The 14,925-nt window shown below is 37.7% G+C and overlaps 2 protein-coding genes across 2 annotated transcripts in view; one reads left to right on the forward strand and one right to left on the reverse strand.

The window, feature by feature from the left end:
• Positions 1-1,238: 1,238 nt before the first annotated feature.
• Positions 1,239-13,061, reverse strand: LOC127414124 (conserved oligomeric Golgi complex subunit 2-like). The gene is made up of 18 exons (XM_051651901.1): positions 12,871-13,061; positions 10,391-10,552; positions 10,163-10,228; positions 9,993-10,073; positions 9,761-9,861; positions 9,455-9,563; positions 8,997-9,176; positions 8,667-8,791; positions 8,442-8,568; positions 5,113-5,252; positions 3,978-4,039; positions 3,677-3,828; positions 3,133-3,315; positions 2,972-3,044; positions 2,706-2,848; positions 2,334-2,473; positions 2,056-2,236; positions 1,239-1,887 (listed from the first exon to the last, which is right to left on the reverse strand). The coding sequence occupies exons 1-18, from the start codon at positions 12,928-12,930 to the stop codon at positions 1,780-1,782; spliced, it is 2,193 nt and encodes a 730-aa protein (XP_051507861.1). The 5' UTR covers positions 12,931-13,061; the 3' UTR covers positions 1,239-1,779.
• A 298-nt stretch (positions 13,062-13,359) lies between these two features.
• Positions 13,360-14,925, forward strand: part of LOC127414130 (piggyBac transposable element-derived protein 5-like) — a 34,197-nt gene continuing 32,631 nt past the window's right edge. The window contains exon 1 of the mRNA XM_051651913.1: positions 13,360-14,113. Coding sequence (XP_051507873.1) covers positions 13,801-14,113 — 313 coding nt within the window. The 5' untranslated portion in view covers positions 13,360-13,800. The remainder of the gene's footprint in view (positions 14,114-14,925) is intronic.

Here is a 14,925-nt window from a genome sequence, read left to right on the forward strand (position 1 = left end):
ACTTTCCAGAAGGCCAACAATTCACTAAAAATGTTTTTTTTTTTTTATTGGTCTTATGATGTATTCTAATTTTTTGAGATAGTGAATTGGTGGGTTTTTGTTAAATGTGAGCCAAAATCATCACAATTAAAAGAACCAAAGACTTAAACTACTTCAGTCTGTGTGCACTGAATTTATTTAATACACAAGTTTCACAATTTGAGTTGAATTACTGAAATAAATGAACTTTTCCACGACATTCTAATTTGAGATGCACCTGTAGATGGGAACTCCTTCAATACTGTTTAAAAAGCATTCCAGGGTGATACCTCAAGAAGTTGGTTGAGAAAATGTCAAGAGTACATTTCTACAAATTCTAGGCAAAGGGTGACTACTTTGAAGATGCTAAATTATAACAGTTTTGATTTTGTTTTGTCACAACATAATTCCCATAGTTCCATTTGTGTTATTCCATAGTTTTGATGACTTTACTATTATTCTAAAATGTGAAGAAGAAAAATTATAATAAAGAATGAGTGTTTCAAAACTTTTGACCAGTAGTGTATATATGTTCACACGGTGAAACATCAAATAATGTGTTGTAGTGCTTTCAATATAGCACAGGGTGAATAGAATTTACAAATCACTCCTTTTGTTTTTATTAACATTTTCCCTTCTATCCTAACTTTTTCAGAATTGGGGTTGTAAACAATATGAGTGTTAAAATGATTTTAGTATGATAAAATTCCTTACCTTTTCTGTGTAAAGTTCATCCAATTTTACAAATTTGTTGCCATGACAATGTCATAAACCGTAATCCCGGTAAACAATGATTTAAACAATTTACAGCTCAGATATTACACGAGTTTTAACAGAATAATAAATGTTTATTAAAGTACTTTTCTAAAATTATAAGATTCACATTTCTGCCTTTAAACCCTCCAAAAATTGGCCCCATTTATTTCCACTGTAACCTCGATGTTTATTTTTTTTAAAGAAAAGGAGGGACAAGCAGAAATTTGTTGTGGTATTCAAATGCCACACACTTGTATTTAGCACGGAATATTGGTTTCCATTTGGGTAGTCACTGACCTCTCCTAAATGTTATGCAAAGCCATTTTGGTAATATTTTAACTCTGAAACACACAAATGTTTCATATCCAAATTGTTTATTGTTAAAGCCACATTTACAATTTTAGTAATCCCACTCTTACCAACTGAAACAAGTAAACTCCAACATCCATTTTGATATCTGTGTTAAAAAAAAAAAAAAAAGCATTGAACCTTCAGTTCATTCTATTTGACAGTGTTAAACAGAGCCCTAGAAAAGCTATTTCAGATAGACACAACTCAGGTTGTCAACTGACATTATTTGATGTAACCACGTAAGACAAAACAAAACACTTATAGCATTTTATCTGTCAGTGCTTAGAGTGTGACTGGTTCATACAGCACTCTTCTTTTCTCCAAAAATTTGAACCCTTGTAATATCTGATTTTTCCAGCCTTAACATCCCATATAGTTCAATAATAAATAACTTTTCAAAGAGTGAATCACATTCTTTGTGTTCCCTTTTTTTTCAAACACGTAGAGGTTGCTGCTATTAAAACAGTTGTGAGATTTGGCTCAGAAATGGTGGAACCTCAACAACAGGACTGTTGGTCCATGGAGAAGATACTGAGTGAAGCATTCATCCGTTCTTCAACTTTCTGAGCATATGCATGCTGAAGGTGTTTTGAAACTCCAAGACACACAGTTTGACCCCAACTTTTCATCTGGCCCATCCAGGGCCATCCTGGTTTATGACCCTGTCTGCTCAGCTGAGGCAAGATCTCTTGCCTCCTGTACCAGTTCCAGCAGTGAAGAGAACATGGTGATGTCGCTTGGCTGGAGACCCATCTTCTGAATCTTGAAGAAAATTAGTATGACAAAGTTTGATAAAGCAAATCTAAAATATATACAAAAAAAGAAAATTGAAGCAAAGCTGAAACCAATCAGTTAAATCAATCAATTAAATATAAGAATATCTTACTTCGATTAAAAGGTATTTGAAATATATTTGACTATACATAATACCTGCTCTCCAAGGTATTCAACATCCAGTGCCAGCTGTAGACGGATCTTACTGTCATCTGATGGCCCTGCATTGACACCTACTGTGCTGGTGGTGGCTGTTTTCCTGGCCTGCTTCAGTCTCTTCAGACTTTCCTCCATCTTCCTTACCGAGCTCAGCACGTCTGATATAGTCTCAAAATATCTATTGAACAGAGGTGCTTTTAAGCAACAAAGAGTACTAAAATAGTACATTTTAATATAAAGTTTAAGGTAATTCTGGTTTAGCTTAACTGCAGTACCTATGGGTGCAGTCAGAGAGTGTGACACGGAGCCACTCCTGGATGATGGAGTCTTTCACCACATTTTTGGAGTCAGTGACCAGCTGATGGAGTGGCCGAAGTGAGTTGTCCATATATGCTGAGGCTCTGGTGGGCACCTCCTATTAATTAGAGAGCAACCAAAAGTTCAGACCCAAGTTCTTTCTTACTTTCAAGGGAGTACTTTTGTTTGAGAAATCTATTAGTTTAGTTTTATTTCATAACAAATCAATCCAAATCTTTTATGTCTTGCAAACAGATTTTTTTCCATTTCAATTCCAGCCATCCCTTGTATAAAAGACTACTGTCTGCAATACATTTTAGTATTATCTGAGCATCTAAAGAGCACTTGACCTTGTTTGTCCTTCGATAAAGTCGTGGAACTTCAGAAGCATTTTTCAAGAAGCGGATGCTCCTCTCTGTTAAATGCTGAGTCATTCTGCTGTTCAGTGTGGGAACACACCTAGACATTGTTGCCCTGGAGTCCTGCAAGGCTTCTGGAGCATAAAACAGGAAACATATTTAGTACATACTGAGTAAACAACAACAAAATCACACTTTCACATGGAGCATCCATGTTCATTAACATCAGGAATGGCTTCTAACTCCATAACACAAACCTGAAACAGCAGTAAAGTTATTGAATCCAATAACCTCCAGTTTTGCCCTGATCATCTCAGAGATATCTGGAATCTGGAAACAGAATGAGAACATTCCTCACTTGATGCAACTGAGACACAGATTCTCAAAATTAGACTGAATTAGACCATGTGCACATTACCTGCCCTTGTAATTTATCAACGTCGGCTGAAATGAAGACAAGTTGCTTGGTAGACAGTGCAGTGGGGCGACCATTCTCGCTGTCTGCATCCTGTGATGTACGGCTGGATGTGGAGGAGGCAGAGCTTGGGAGCGGTCTTACTGAATCTTTGCTAGTCTCTGGAGGTGAAGTTTTTGTTAGGACCTGTAAGACAAAAGTAACAGCCCATTTATTACAGCACTTGCAAGGCAAAACTGTATTGATATTCCTCAAGCATTCTGATCAAGGTTAATCCTAAACTCCAGGGATTAAACTTCTGCAATTACTTCAGCCTGAACTGCTTAACGTGAAGACTCTAATTCAACTCACTTACATTAATAAAATATTCAGCATTTAAAATGTAAAGATGCAAAGACAGTGTTGCATTGTGATTCTTGGGTGAAGCCAGCAGAAGATGTACATAGAGTGTCTCCAAAGTATTCTTTTGCTGCCTTGCAAGCAATGGTAATTCCTTCAGGAAATGCTAATCTAGTTATTCTTATTCTTTCTGCCATGAATAATTTACCTCTGTAAGGAAAGTGGCGTATCTGGAGAGCAGCTGCAACGTTAGCTTCCAAAATCGATGAGCAAGTGGTGGCAGGTACACCTGGTCAGCCCAGCACTTGCACACACATCTCCACAATACCTCAGTAACCTGCAAGTGGTAGCCATTTCCAGCTAGGTTCAACAAAAACAAAGATAATCTGTCAGTGGTTATCAGTTGCTGCTCTCTTGTAATTATTGAATCTAATGAAAATAATTAGTGGGTGTCAAGCACAGTAGTTCAGGATGCATTATCTTGCATTAACCAAAACATATTGACTGACCTGGAGCTGCTTCTAGTCCATCTGCAATGGCATTTTCTAGACTTCCAGCAATCTCCTTGAACCTAAAAAACATACCCAGGCCATGTCAAAAGATAGCCATGTATATTTAAGTCCAGCCATTAACAAAAGTAGCTGCAATGGACATAACATTTTAATTTAATCTTAATTTCTATGTCAAAACAGCAATGATTTAAAACTTTAGAAATGTTTGAGAATATAAGAGTACAAAATATACAAAGATTGTCCATTGTCTAGGTAATGACAAATAGTTTGTGTAAAGGAAAACATTAAACAACTTATTTGTAATCTAAAAGTTTAGGCTTGTAAGAGAGTTCATAACAACATAGTTAAATTGTATTATGTGTGGGCTGTATGTGACAGTGTGTGCTGATACACAGGAAGAATGGGGGAACAAAATAAATGCAGCCTTGGCAAAAACTTTGACAAAATTGACATTTGCAAAATGATGGAGGAAAAAAAAAAAACACTTGCTATGAAAAACAAATGCTGATTTTAATACCTACTGTATATATTAGATGTTAAAACTTTTAAAAAATATAATTATAATCTTAAACAACTCAAGTTTGTTTACAAAAGTATCAGCTTTTGAGCATTGTCAATGCTATGAAAACTATAATAATAATAATAATAATAATAATAATATTATCTTTAAATCCAAAATGTTAATATTAAAAAAACAATAAAACAGAAACAACACAAGAGCAACTACTGTTCAATCCTTTTGAAGCGTACTAATAAGAGCTTAATTCCAAGAAACGCAAACAACATACAGGCTTAACTGGCTTAGACTAAACAGTGGACTTTATACCCAACGAATGGTGATGATCAAACATCAGAGCAAAGACTGTCCACTGGCCTTACAAACAGATCGATTCACTTTCAGTGCAATTATCTCTATTTAAATATATTGCTCAAATAACAGAATCTAAGCTGCACTGGAGATTCCAAAGACATTATGGTTGTCTCAAAACATCCCCCCACAAAAAAGAAAAGAAATAGATTTGAAATTTGTCTGGACTACTTATTGTCAATATATTATTTCACAGTGCAAGAAAAACAGGCTCACGAAGAGTATTATATTTACATGAGTCCAAGTTGTATTTATCATGCTCACCTCAGCTGGAAGTACACTGGCAGGTTCCATTTGTTGTGAAAGCTCTGGTAGCATGAATGTGCTCGCAGTCTCTTTACACTGGCCTGGGAACCACACTGCCTCTCAAATTTGTGCACAAAATCCATGCTGACAGTGTATCTCTGCATGAAAGAACAAAGGTACAAGGAGAAGCAAATTTTTAGAAGCGAATATATGTTAACCTCAGATAAAGAAACCAAGATATCCATTTTGGTTTCCCTCTGTTGCTCCTTCTCTGACTCTAAAACTTGATGCAAAAGCATAAGGCCTAATACAGGGGATTTCAATATAGGGGGCCGCAAATTTTTTTTTTTAGAGAAAATTAAAAAAAAATTCTGTATATATATATATATTAGGGGTGTAACGGTACATGTATTCGTCCCGAACTGTCACGGTTCAGTGCATGCAGTCAGACGAAGAATACATCAGAAGGGGGCGTACGCAGTAATGCAATGCTTTTTGCTAACCGCCACAACAGGAAAAAAGAAGAAGACACCATCTACTCATCAACCCAAAAGAACAATGGCGAGTTCAGATGACACGCAAGAGCTCGAAGACCCACCTACTTGTTTTAAATCAGCAGTGTGGGAAAGTTTCGGGTTCCCAGTGAACTACGGCATCAGTGGAGAGCGAATGGTAGATAGGACGAGGATGGTGTGTCGGTGTTGTAAAGCAGCTGTACGGTATGTGAGTGGAAATGCGTCCAACATGCTAACACGTATCAGACGACATCACCCAGATGTGCCAATCACCGGAGCTAGGTAGAAAAAGACATCAGGAGTGCAAAAACTTATCCCTGCAGCTTTTAACCAGCCTCTGGATGTGACAGCAGACAGGGACAAAGTCATTACCCAGGCAATTAGCATATACACAAACAACATATAGTTTAAGTGGAACAAATTGTAACACTCCCCCTAATGCACAAGATTTTTTTTCATTATTCTATTTATTTTGTACTTTTATAACAAAAGAGATGCTTTTCAGTTTTGTAGCTGACTGTGACCAAATACCTTTTGTTTTTTATCAGTCCTACAAAAAAAATATGACCTATGCAAGAGTGCATTCTGTTTACTGCTTAGTGCTTAATACACTAAAGGAGGCTGTACTGTACCAACTACCTCAGGGGGGACTAAATGCCGCTAGGTGGAACAAACTGTAATTTGCACTACTGTCTGTTCAAAATAAATGAAAAGAAACCTAGCATTTGGTATTTGTTGCTTTTTCCTGTTGTTCCGAACCCGTATCGTACCGTGACCCCAAAACCGAGGTACGTACCGAACCATGACTTCTGTGTACCATTACACCCCTAAAATATATATTATATATATATATATATATATATATATATATATATATATATATATATATATATATATATCACACACACACACACACACACACACACACACACACAGTTGAAGTCAGAAGTTTACATACACTTATGTTTAAGTCATTAAACCTCATTTTTTCAACCACTCCACATATTTCATACTAGCAAACTATAGTTTTGGCAAGTCATTTAGGACATCTACTTTGTGCATGACAAGTCATTGTTAACAGACAGATTGTTTCAGTTTTAACTGACTATATCACAATTCCAGTGGATCAGAAGTTAACTGTGCCTTTAAGCAGCTTGGAAAATTCCAGAAAATGATGTCAAGCTTTTAGGCAAATAGCCAATAAGCTTCTGATAGGCTAATTGGAGGTGTACCTGTGGATGTATTTTAAATTCTACCTTAAAACTCAGAGCCTCTTTGCTTGACATCATGGGAAAATGAAAAGAAATCAGCCAAAACCTCACAAATCTGGTTCATCCTTGGGAGCAGTTTACAAACGCCGGAAGGTACCACGTTCATCTGTACAAACAATAGTACGCAAGTATAAACACCATGGGACCACGCAGCAATCATACCGCTCAGGAAGGAGATGCATTCTGTCTCCTAGAAATGAACGTAGTTTGGTGCGAAAAGTGCAAATCAATCCCAGAACAACAGTGAAGGAGCTTGTGAAGATGCTGGAGGAAACAGGTAGACAAATATCTATATCCACAGTAAAACGATTCCTATATCGACATAACCTGAAAAGCTGCTCAGCAAGGAAGAAGCCACTGCTCCAAAACCGTCATGTAAATCCAGACTACAGTTTGCAAGTGCACATGGGGACAAAGATCTTACTTTTTGGAGAAATATCCTCAGGTCTGATGAAACATAATTTGAACTGTTTGGCCATAATGACCATCGTTATGTTTGGAGGAAAAAGGGTGAGGCTTGCAAGCCGAAGAGCACCATTCCAACCATGAAGCATGGGGTTGGCAGCATCATGTTGTGGGGGTGCTTTGTTGCAGGAAGGACTTGTGTACTTCACAAAATAGATGGCATCAATTTCAAGCATTGTATAGCCTTCATTCCTCAAAACTTTGACTGACTGACGAGTTTCTAGAGAAAGCAGTTTCTTTTTTGCAATTTTTGACCTAATATTGACCTTAAGACATGCCAGTCTATTGCATACTGTGGCAACTCAAAAACAAACACAAAGACAATGTTAAGCTTCATTTAATAACCAAATAGCTTTCAACTGTGTTTGATATTATGGCAAGTGAATTTCTAGTACCAAATTAGCAATTTAGAATGATTACTCAAGGATAAGGTGTTGGAGTGATGGCTGCTGGGAATGGGGCCTGTCTAGATTTGATCAAAAATGACTTTTTTCAAATAGTGATGGTGCTGTTTTTACATCAGTAATGTCCTGACTATACTTTGTGATCAGTTGAATGCCACTTTGGTGAATTAAAGTACCAATTTCCTTCCAAAACAGCAAAATCTGTACATTATTCCAAACTTTTGGCCACCGATATGTATATATATATATATATATACCCTTGGAGAATTGGTAATATGTACCATTTTTAAAGAAAACGTGTGAGCAGGCAAAACACATTTCTGTTATTTCTTATGTATATTTTAATAATCTGTTTTGGCTTCAGAAAAATAAAAAATATAAGCTAATTATTTAATATCAGAAACAACATTGTCTTAATATCACTATTTTTCCTCAGAGTGTAACTGAGTCGGTTTACATAAAAATCTATACTGTAGCTTTTTTTATATTTTAGGAAGGGAGTCCCTCACAAGGGAATCATCATATTTGGAGGTCCTTGCCATTAAAAAGATTAAAAAGCCCTGGCCTTATGTACTAACTGGGCGAATACATATGTGCAGAAGACACGAAAAGACCAATGTTCAGATATCCCTCAGAATTTGCATTGATTTAAGTACGAATGAAGTATAAGTAATCTTTTCCCCCATGTTTACCTCATAAAAATCCTCTGGGTTTCCTGGATTGAAAAGGGAAGGGATCCTTTCCTCAACACCTCTAATAATTTCAGGCCAGACCGAGTTCACCAGAAAGTCATATCCTGGGACAATATCGGCTTTATTACTGGGCAAACAAAAAGGAGCTTTCATTAAAACATACTGTGTTTGATATGACAACAATGGCAAAAAGTAGTCAATGTTCACTGTACATGGCAGACATACCTAGAGATAGCCACACCAGTCACCTCTCGTAGCAGTCTACAATGGTGAGGAACAAACTCCAACAACTTTGCGTACATCATCTTAAGACCATTAGGGTGGGACTTAACGAACTGTTCAACTATAACCTGACAAAAAAACAACAGGTGCAGTTGAGACAGGACAGGCGAGCAAGATAAATAAGATTCATAGGAAAACTGCTTTCAAGCATACCTGTAAGCTCAAGTTTAATTTGCAAGGCTCACTAAATATTTGTTGTAACTATCCTAATGTTGATAGTTACACAAATTATATTTGCCTGCTTTGCTGTCATCAAGTGACATGTAAATTTACCTCATCCATGTATGGTTTGACTAAGACTTGTCCAACCAGTGCCTCTGCATCCCTGGTTTTATCTATGGTAGCATACGTTCTGAGACAATGCCGCACAATGTCTACATTTGACGTCTGGAGGCCTTGGATCAATAAGCCTTCCAGGGACTGCTGAAGCATAGCTGTGATACCAGCTATTCTCTGGAACACAGGAATAAAAATAAAGTCATACTAAATCAAAATGCAGACATCAGTTTATACAGTAGGTCTAAGAAGCATTAGCACAAGCCAACTGACTATAGTTCATAGACTTATTTTTCACTTTAAGACTAATACAGTAATTAAGTTTGTCTAACTGAATGTTTCAATTGTCAATGTGAGATCTTCAGAGTGAATTAATACAAAATGAACAAACAAATATCAAAATCCCTGGTATTAGGTTTCAGACACTATGGGCTAATTTAAAACTTGGGGCTCACCGGGCGCACTTTATCAAGCAATGGCATTCCTTTGCTCTGGACAGCATGAAACTGTAACTGGTTGAACTCGGTGGCAATTCGCTCTAGAATCTGACCTGCCAAAAGAGGGCTGATAAACAAAGAGCAAGCTGTTAATTTGCAATGCAAAGTACAGTGTGGAGTGACAGTAGTCATAGGTATTAAAAAGCAACTATATAGTGTAAACACATAAAAACCAAGACCTGTCTGTGTCATTTAAAAAGAGACTATATTGTTGCAATTTTCTCATATAATTTGGCAGCTGTGATGACTGAATACTGAACATACCTGCTGGCCTCTAGTGATGTTGTATCTTTGGTGTTTTGGTGAAGAATTTTCTCAATCTTCTCCACTGATCTCACAACTTGGATGAGTCTTAACACGCAGATCTACACAAGACATATACTGGCATCTTGTAGAGATATTAAACTGCATAATTTGCCAACAATGTGAGAACACATACAGAAAACATTGTATTTTACGATAGAAAAGCATCACTAGTTTCAGCACCATGATTTACCTTCTTTTTTTTAATGTCATCTTGCTTGGATAACCGTGCATCTATAGCTTCAATAGCTTCATTCACAGAGGATTTCAGACTCTATCCATGAGAGGAAAAGACTTGATGATTTCATGAAATATGGCCAATCCAAATGTATGCACTGATGTTAAGATGTGGTACGCACTTACCAGCACTTCTTCACGTAACTGGCCGAGAGGTACAGACAGCTGATTGAGGGCTTTATCCATTCCAACCTGAAAGCACAGATACATACCTCTCAGTCATCTGAGCAAACAGTTAGAGGCAAAATAATGATGTTCTAGTGCTAAAACAAGATAACACACACACTCTAACAGGAAACCCACTAATTCTGCTGAAAACACTACATCACGTGTAAATAACAAGCAAAGACTCACAAGGTTGGTGGACAGGTTAACGAAATCTGCATAGTCTTTATTGATGAGCTCCACCATGGCTGTTTTGAGGAGTCTATAATATTGCTCCAGATCTTCACGCATCTCCTCCAACTGGACACGCTTTCTGCAATCAGCCACAAATGTGTCCACGTCAAAGTCATCCTGCATTATAAACAGAAAAAAGTTAAATCTAAATTCTCTCAATTGGAAAAAAGGTGTTAAGTCAAATGCAGTAACAGGGTTCCCACATACTGTAACCTATGACTTTTTATGACCTTTCCAGTTTTAATAATTTAATAACTTTATTTATCACACTATACATTTGCACATATACAGTGAAATTCTTCTTTTTCACATATCCCAGCTAGGCTGGGGTCAGAGTGCAGGGTCAGCCATGATACAGTGCCCCTGGAGCAGATAGGGTCAAGGGCCTTGCTCAGGGGCCCAACAGTGGCATCTTGGTGGTGATGGGGCTTGAACCCCCGACCTTCTGATCAGTAACCCAGAGCCTTAACCGCTGAGCTACCACTGCCCCTTAACCATCAATTACAAACAGTTGTTTGTAATTGATGGTTAAGGATGTTTACATGTCATTTTATAGAGATTTCTGTGGTGGATTTCCATTTGTTGCCAGATACAAATCCTGATACTGGAAAGTTAATGACCACTTTGTGCCTCATTTGAAAGCCATTAGTTTGTAACATCTGCTGTCCAATGAATCACACGGGCAGTCCTCAAAGGCCAGACTTTTGTTGTCAAATTAAATCTTGCTAACAAGAAATCTAATATGCAAAATCACTCATAAAGAGCAATAAATAGTCGAGATATATATACACACAAACACACACACACACTGGCGGCCAAAAGTTTGGAATAATGTACAGATTTTGCTTTTATGGAAAGAAATTTTATTCACCAAAGTGGCATTCAACTGATCACAATGTATAGTCAGGACATTAATAACGTGAAAAATTACTATTACAATTTGAAAATAATGCTCAGAACTTTAACTACTTCAAAGAGTTCTCATCAAAAAATCATCCACGTGCAGCAATGACAGCTTTGCAGATCCTTGGCATTCTAACTGTCAGTTTGTCCAGATACTCAGGTGACATTTCACCCCACGCTTCCTGTAGCACTTGCCATAGATGTCTTGTCGGGGACATCTCACGCACCTTACAGTCTAGCTGATCCCACAAAATCTCAATGGGGTTAAGATCCATAACACTCTTTTCCAATTATCTGTTGTCCAATGTCTGTGCTTCTTTGCCCACTCTAACCTTTTCTTTTGGTTTTTCTGTTTCAGAAGTGGCTTTTTCTTTGCAATTCTTCCCATAAGGCCTGCACCCCTGAGTCTTCTCTTTACTGTTGTACATGAAACTGGTGTTGAGCAGTTAGAATTCAATGAAGCTGTCAGCTGAGGACATGTGAGGCATCTATTTCTCAAACTAGAGACTATGATGTACTTATCCTCTTGTTTAGTTGTACATCTGGCCTTCCACATCTCTTTCGGTCCTTGTTAGAGCCAGTTGTCCTTTGTCTTTGAAGACTGTAGTGTACACCTTTGTATGAAATCTTCAGCTTTTTGGCAATTTCAAGCATTGTATTGCCTTCATTCCTCAAAACAATGATTGACTGATAAGATTCCTGAGAAAGCTGTTTCTTTTTTTGCCATTTTTGACCTAATATTGACCTTAAGACATGCCAGTCTATTGCATACTGTGGCAACACAAACACAAAGACAATGATAAGCTTCATTTAACGAACCAAATAGCGTTCAGCTGTGTTTGATATAATGGCAAGTGATTTTCTAGTACCAAATTAGCAATTTAGCATGATTATTCAAGGATAAGTTGTTGGAGTGATGGCTGCTGGAAATGGGGCCTGTCTAGATTTGATAAAAAATGAAATTTTTCAAATAGTGATGGTGCTGTTTTTTTACATCAGTAATGTCCTGACTATACTTTGTGATCAGTTGAATGCCACTTTGGTGAATTAAAGTACCGAAACATTGATTATATATATATATATATATATATAATCAGAGTATTACTGGAAACACGTGCTGTATACTCATTATATACATTTCCGTACTTTTTCATGACTTTTAAGATTTTAATAATTTCCATGACTTTTCCAGGCCTGGTCATCACTTTTATTATTATTATTATTATTATTATTATTATTATTATTATTATTATTATTATTATTCCCTGATATTTCCAGGTTTTTCAAGACCTTGGGAATCCTGTGGTAAGAGATTGGAAGACATTTTTGTATTGTGAACATCAAAAAAAAAAAAAAAAAAACATTCGGGACAAACTTAAAAGGCATTCACAAAGTATATCTTCCATTAAAGATCTTCGCTTAGCACCTAAAAATACAAAAGTATGTTAAGTAATTTTATAAAGTCAAGTTAGTTGGTCTTAAAGCTGAATGCAGTGGTCTATTCAGTTGATATTACAAACTCCATTCCTTACCTTCATAAATTCGTCTTTGTCGAAGCACAAAGAGTCCGGTCCCTTTGGCAAGGTCATCATTGTTTTATGACGGACTACAAAATAATCTCCAAATGTATTATAAAACGTGAACACTGTTACATTTCGTTAAAATGAAGGAGTAATCGAATTAACTTCCGCAAACATGGCACACGCCAAAGAGTACGTGGAAAACACAAAATGAGAAACCGCTGAAAGAGCGATATTTTGTGGATAGCGCTCCAAGTGGCGCTGCGTGGTACTGCAAACCGACTATGCTGTTCACAGACCAGTGATTAATTCTTCGCAAAACAATGCAATTAAAATAACCAAACTCTCCTTACAAATGTATTAAATTAACGTTTCTTTTATTTATGTATACGTTCTTTTGTTTTAAATCTGAAAAATAAAATGTTTTAACTAGACATCATTCGATGCTATTGTAAATTCCAACTGGATAATCTTAATACGACGGACTGTAACGCTGTCCAATCCATCTCTCTAACATAAATGATTCGTTCAGTGGTGAATCCCATTGGACAGTGCAGGGAGACTGAGTCAGTCAGGTGATTTCCAAGGAAGCCGGAGATTTATTCAGTCGTCCACGGAGAGGGGAGCACGCCCAACCCGGATGCTCAGATAATTTGTGGAGCGGTCAGTTGTAGGGGGTTCAGATCGCAGGGTTGGAGGTATTTCAGCACCACGGCGGAGGGACAGCTCCCAGTGGAATCACGTTTTCTCGGTACTACTGAGATCTCCATCACAGCTGCTTTATCATCGCTGCTGGAGGACCGTGATATCCTCGCGCAGAATCATTAACAGTAAGAAGGACTGAGGAGAACAGACTGCATGCCGGATTTTTCGCTTTTAAGGAGGTCATTTGCATGCCGAATTTCGCCCGGTGTAGTAGCTGTGCACTGGGACTGACGAACGATGGCGGAGTGTGCGCGGAAAGGACTGTCGCCCCTCGAGGAAGCGCGTTCTCGCTACGAGAGCTTGCAGATTTCCGATGATGTATTTGGGGAGTCTGGGGACGACAGCAGTGAAAACCCCTTTTACAGTACCACGGGCGACTCGAATTCGGACAGCTGCACGGAGACAAATCCAGACAATGTCTGGGCAGGTGAAACTAGGAGTAGTCTCAGCAGTGGTTCTCTTGGGTCTGTCTCCAATGGCCAAGCGCAGGATGAAGGTTGGAGCGATGCACTACAGGACATTAGCGTGCCCCAGTATCAGGACACGCATGGTGAGTTTAGTGTAAAGAACATTATATCAGTAGGAATAAAAGTCTTATTAAAAGCTCAAATGGTGCTTTCGAGCTGAGCTGAACCCCGTGGATTGATCAGCATTGATAGGCCGTGTGTGACACACTGTGGGTTGTACTGCATGCTCTACTAGTAATTAAGCTCACAAATGGGACCCTTTAATGACAACATTGGTTTATTTTGATCTCTCTCATCAGATGGCTCAAGTAGATGACACAATTCTTTAATATATGGATCAGAGATGGTGGTACCACAGTTGCTTATTAACTGGCTCTATGAAATCCTGCCCATAGCCAGGGGAAGGGTAACAAGGGAAATGAAATAATAGGACCAGTTTTAGGTTCTCAGTCAAACTGATTATGCTTGCAAGGTCTTTTCAGTGTTCCAGACTCATACCAGCTGTAATATTTAGTGCAGAAAGGTAATTTGCATGGGTGGATGAATTGAGCCACACTTATTTCTTAGCAAATCACACACTGAATTGGTTAGATGACCCTAAGTTTCTATTACAGTTTTAGAGGAGATTTACTCGTAGCCTCTCAGCAGATTTTTTGGTTTGCTTTCTTAAAGGAATATTCTGGGTTCAATACAAGTTAAGCTTAATCGACTGCATTTGTGTCATAATGCAAATGACCACAAAATTAATTTTGACTTGTCCCTCCTTTTCTTTAAAAAAAAGCAAAAATCTGGGTTACAGTGAGGCACTTACAATGGAAGTGAATGGGGCCAATCCGTAAACATTCAAATACTCACTGCTTCAAAAGTATAGCCACAAGATGTAAACAAAATGCAT

This window comes from Myxocyprinus asiaticus, chromosome 23 (assembly GCF_019703515.2).
Source record: "Myxocyprinus asiaticus isolate MX2 ecotype Aquarium Trade chromosome 23, UBuf_Myxa_2, whole genome shotgun sequence".
Classification (NCBI taxonomy): domain Eukaryota; kingdom Metazoa; phylum Chordata; class Actinopteri; order Cypriniformes; family Catostomidae; genus Myxocyprinus; species Myxocyprinus asiaticus.

Excerpts from the sequence above, each read along its gene's own strand:
- LOC127414124 (XM_051651901.1), bottom strand. The coding sequence starts at position 12,930 with ATGATGACCTTGCCAAAGGGACCGGACTCTTTGTGCTTCGACAAAGAC. Across the intron at positions 8,792-8,996 it reads TCAAACCATACATGGATGAG|GTTATAGTTGAACAGTTCGT; the intron begins GTAAATTTACAT and ends TTTTTTTGTCAG. Across the intron at positions 5,253-8,441 it reads ACCCAGAGGATTTTTATGAG|AGATACACTGTCAGCATGGA; the intron begins GTAAACATGGGG and ends TCTTTCATGCAG.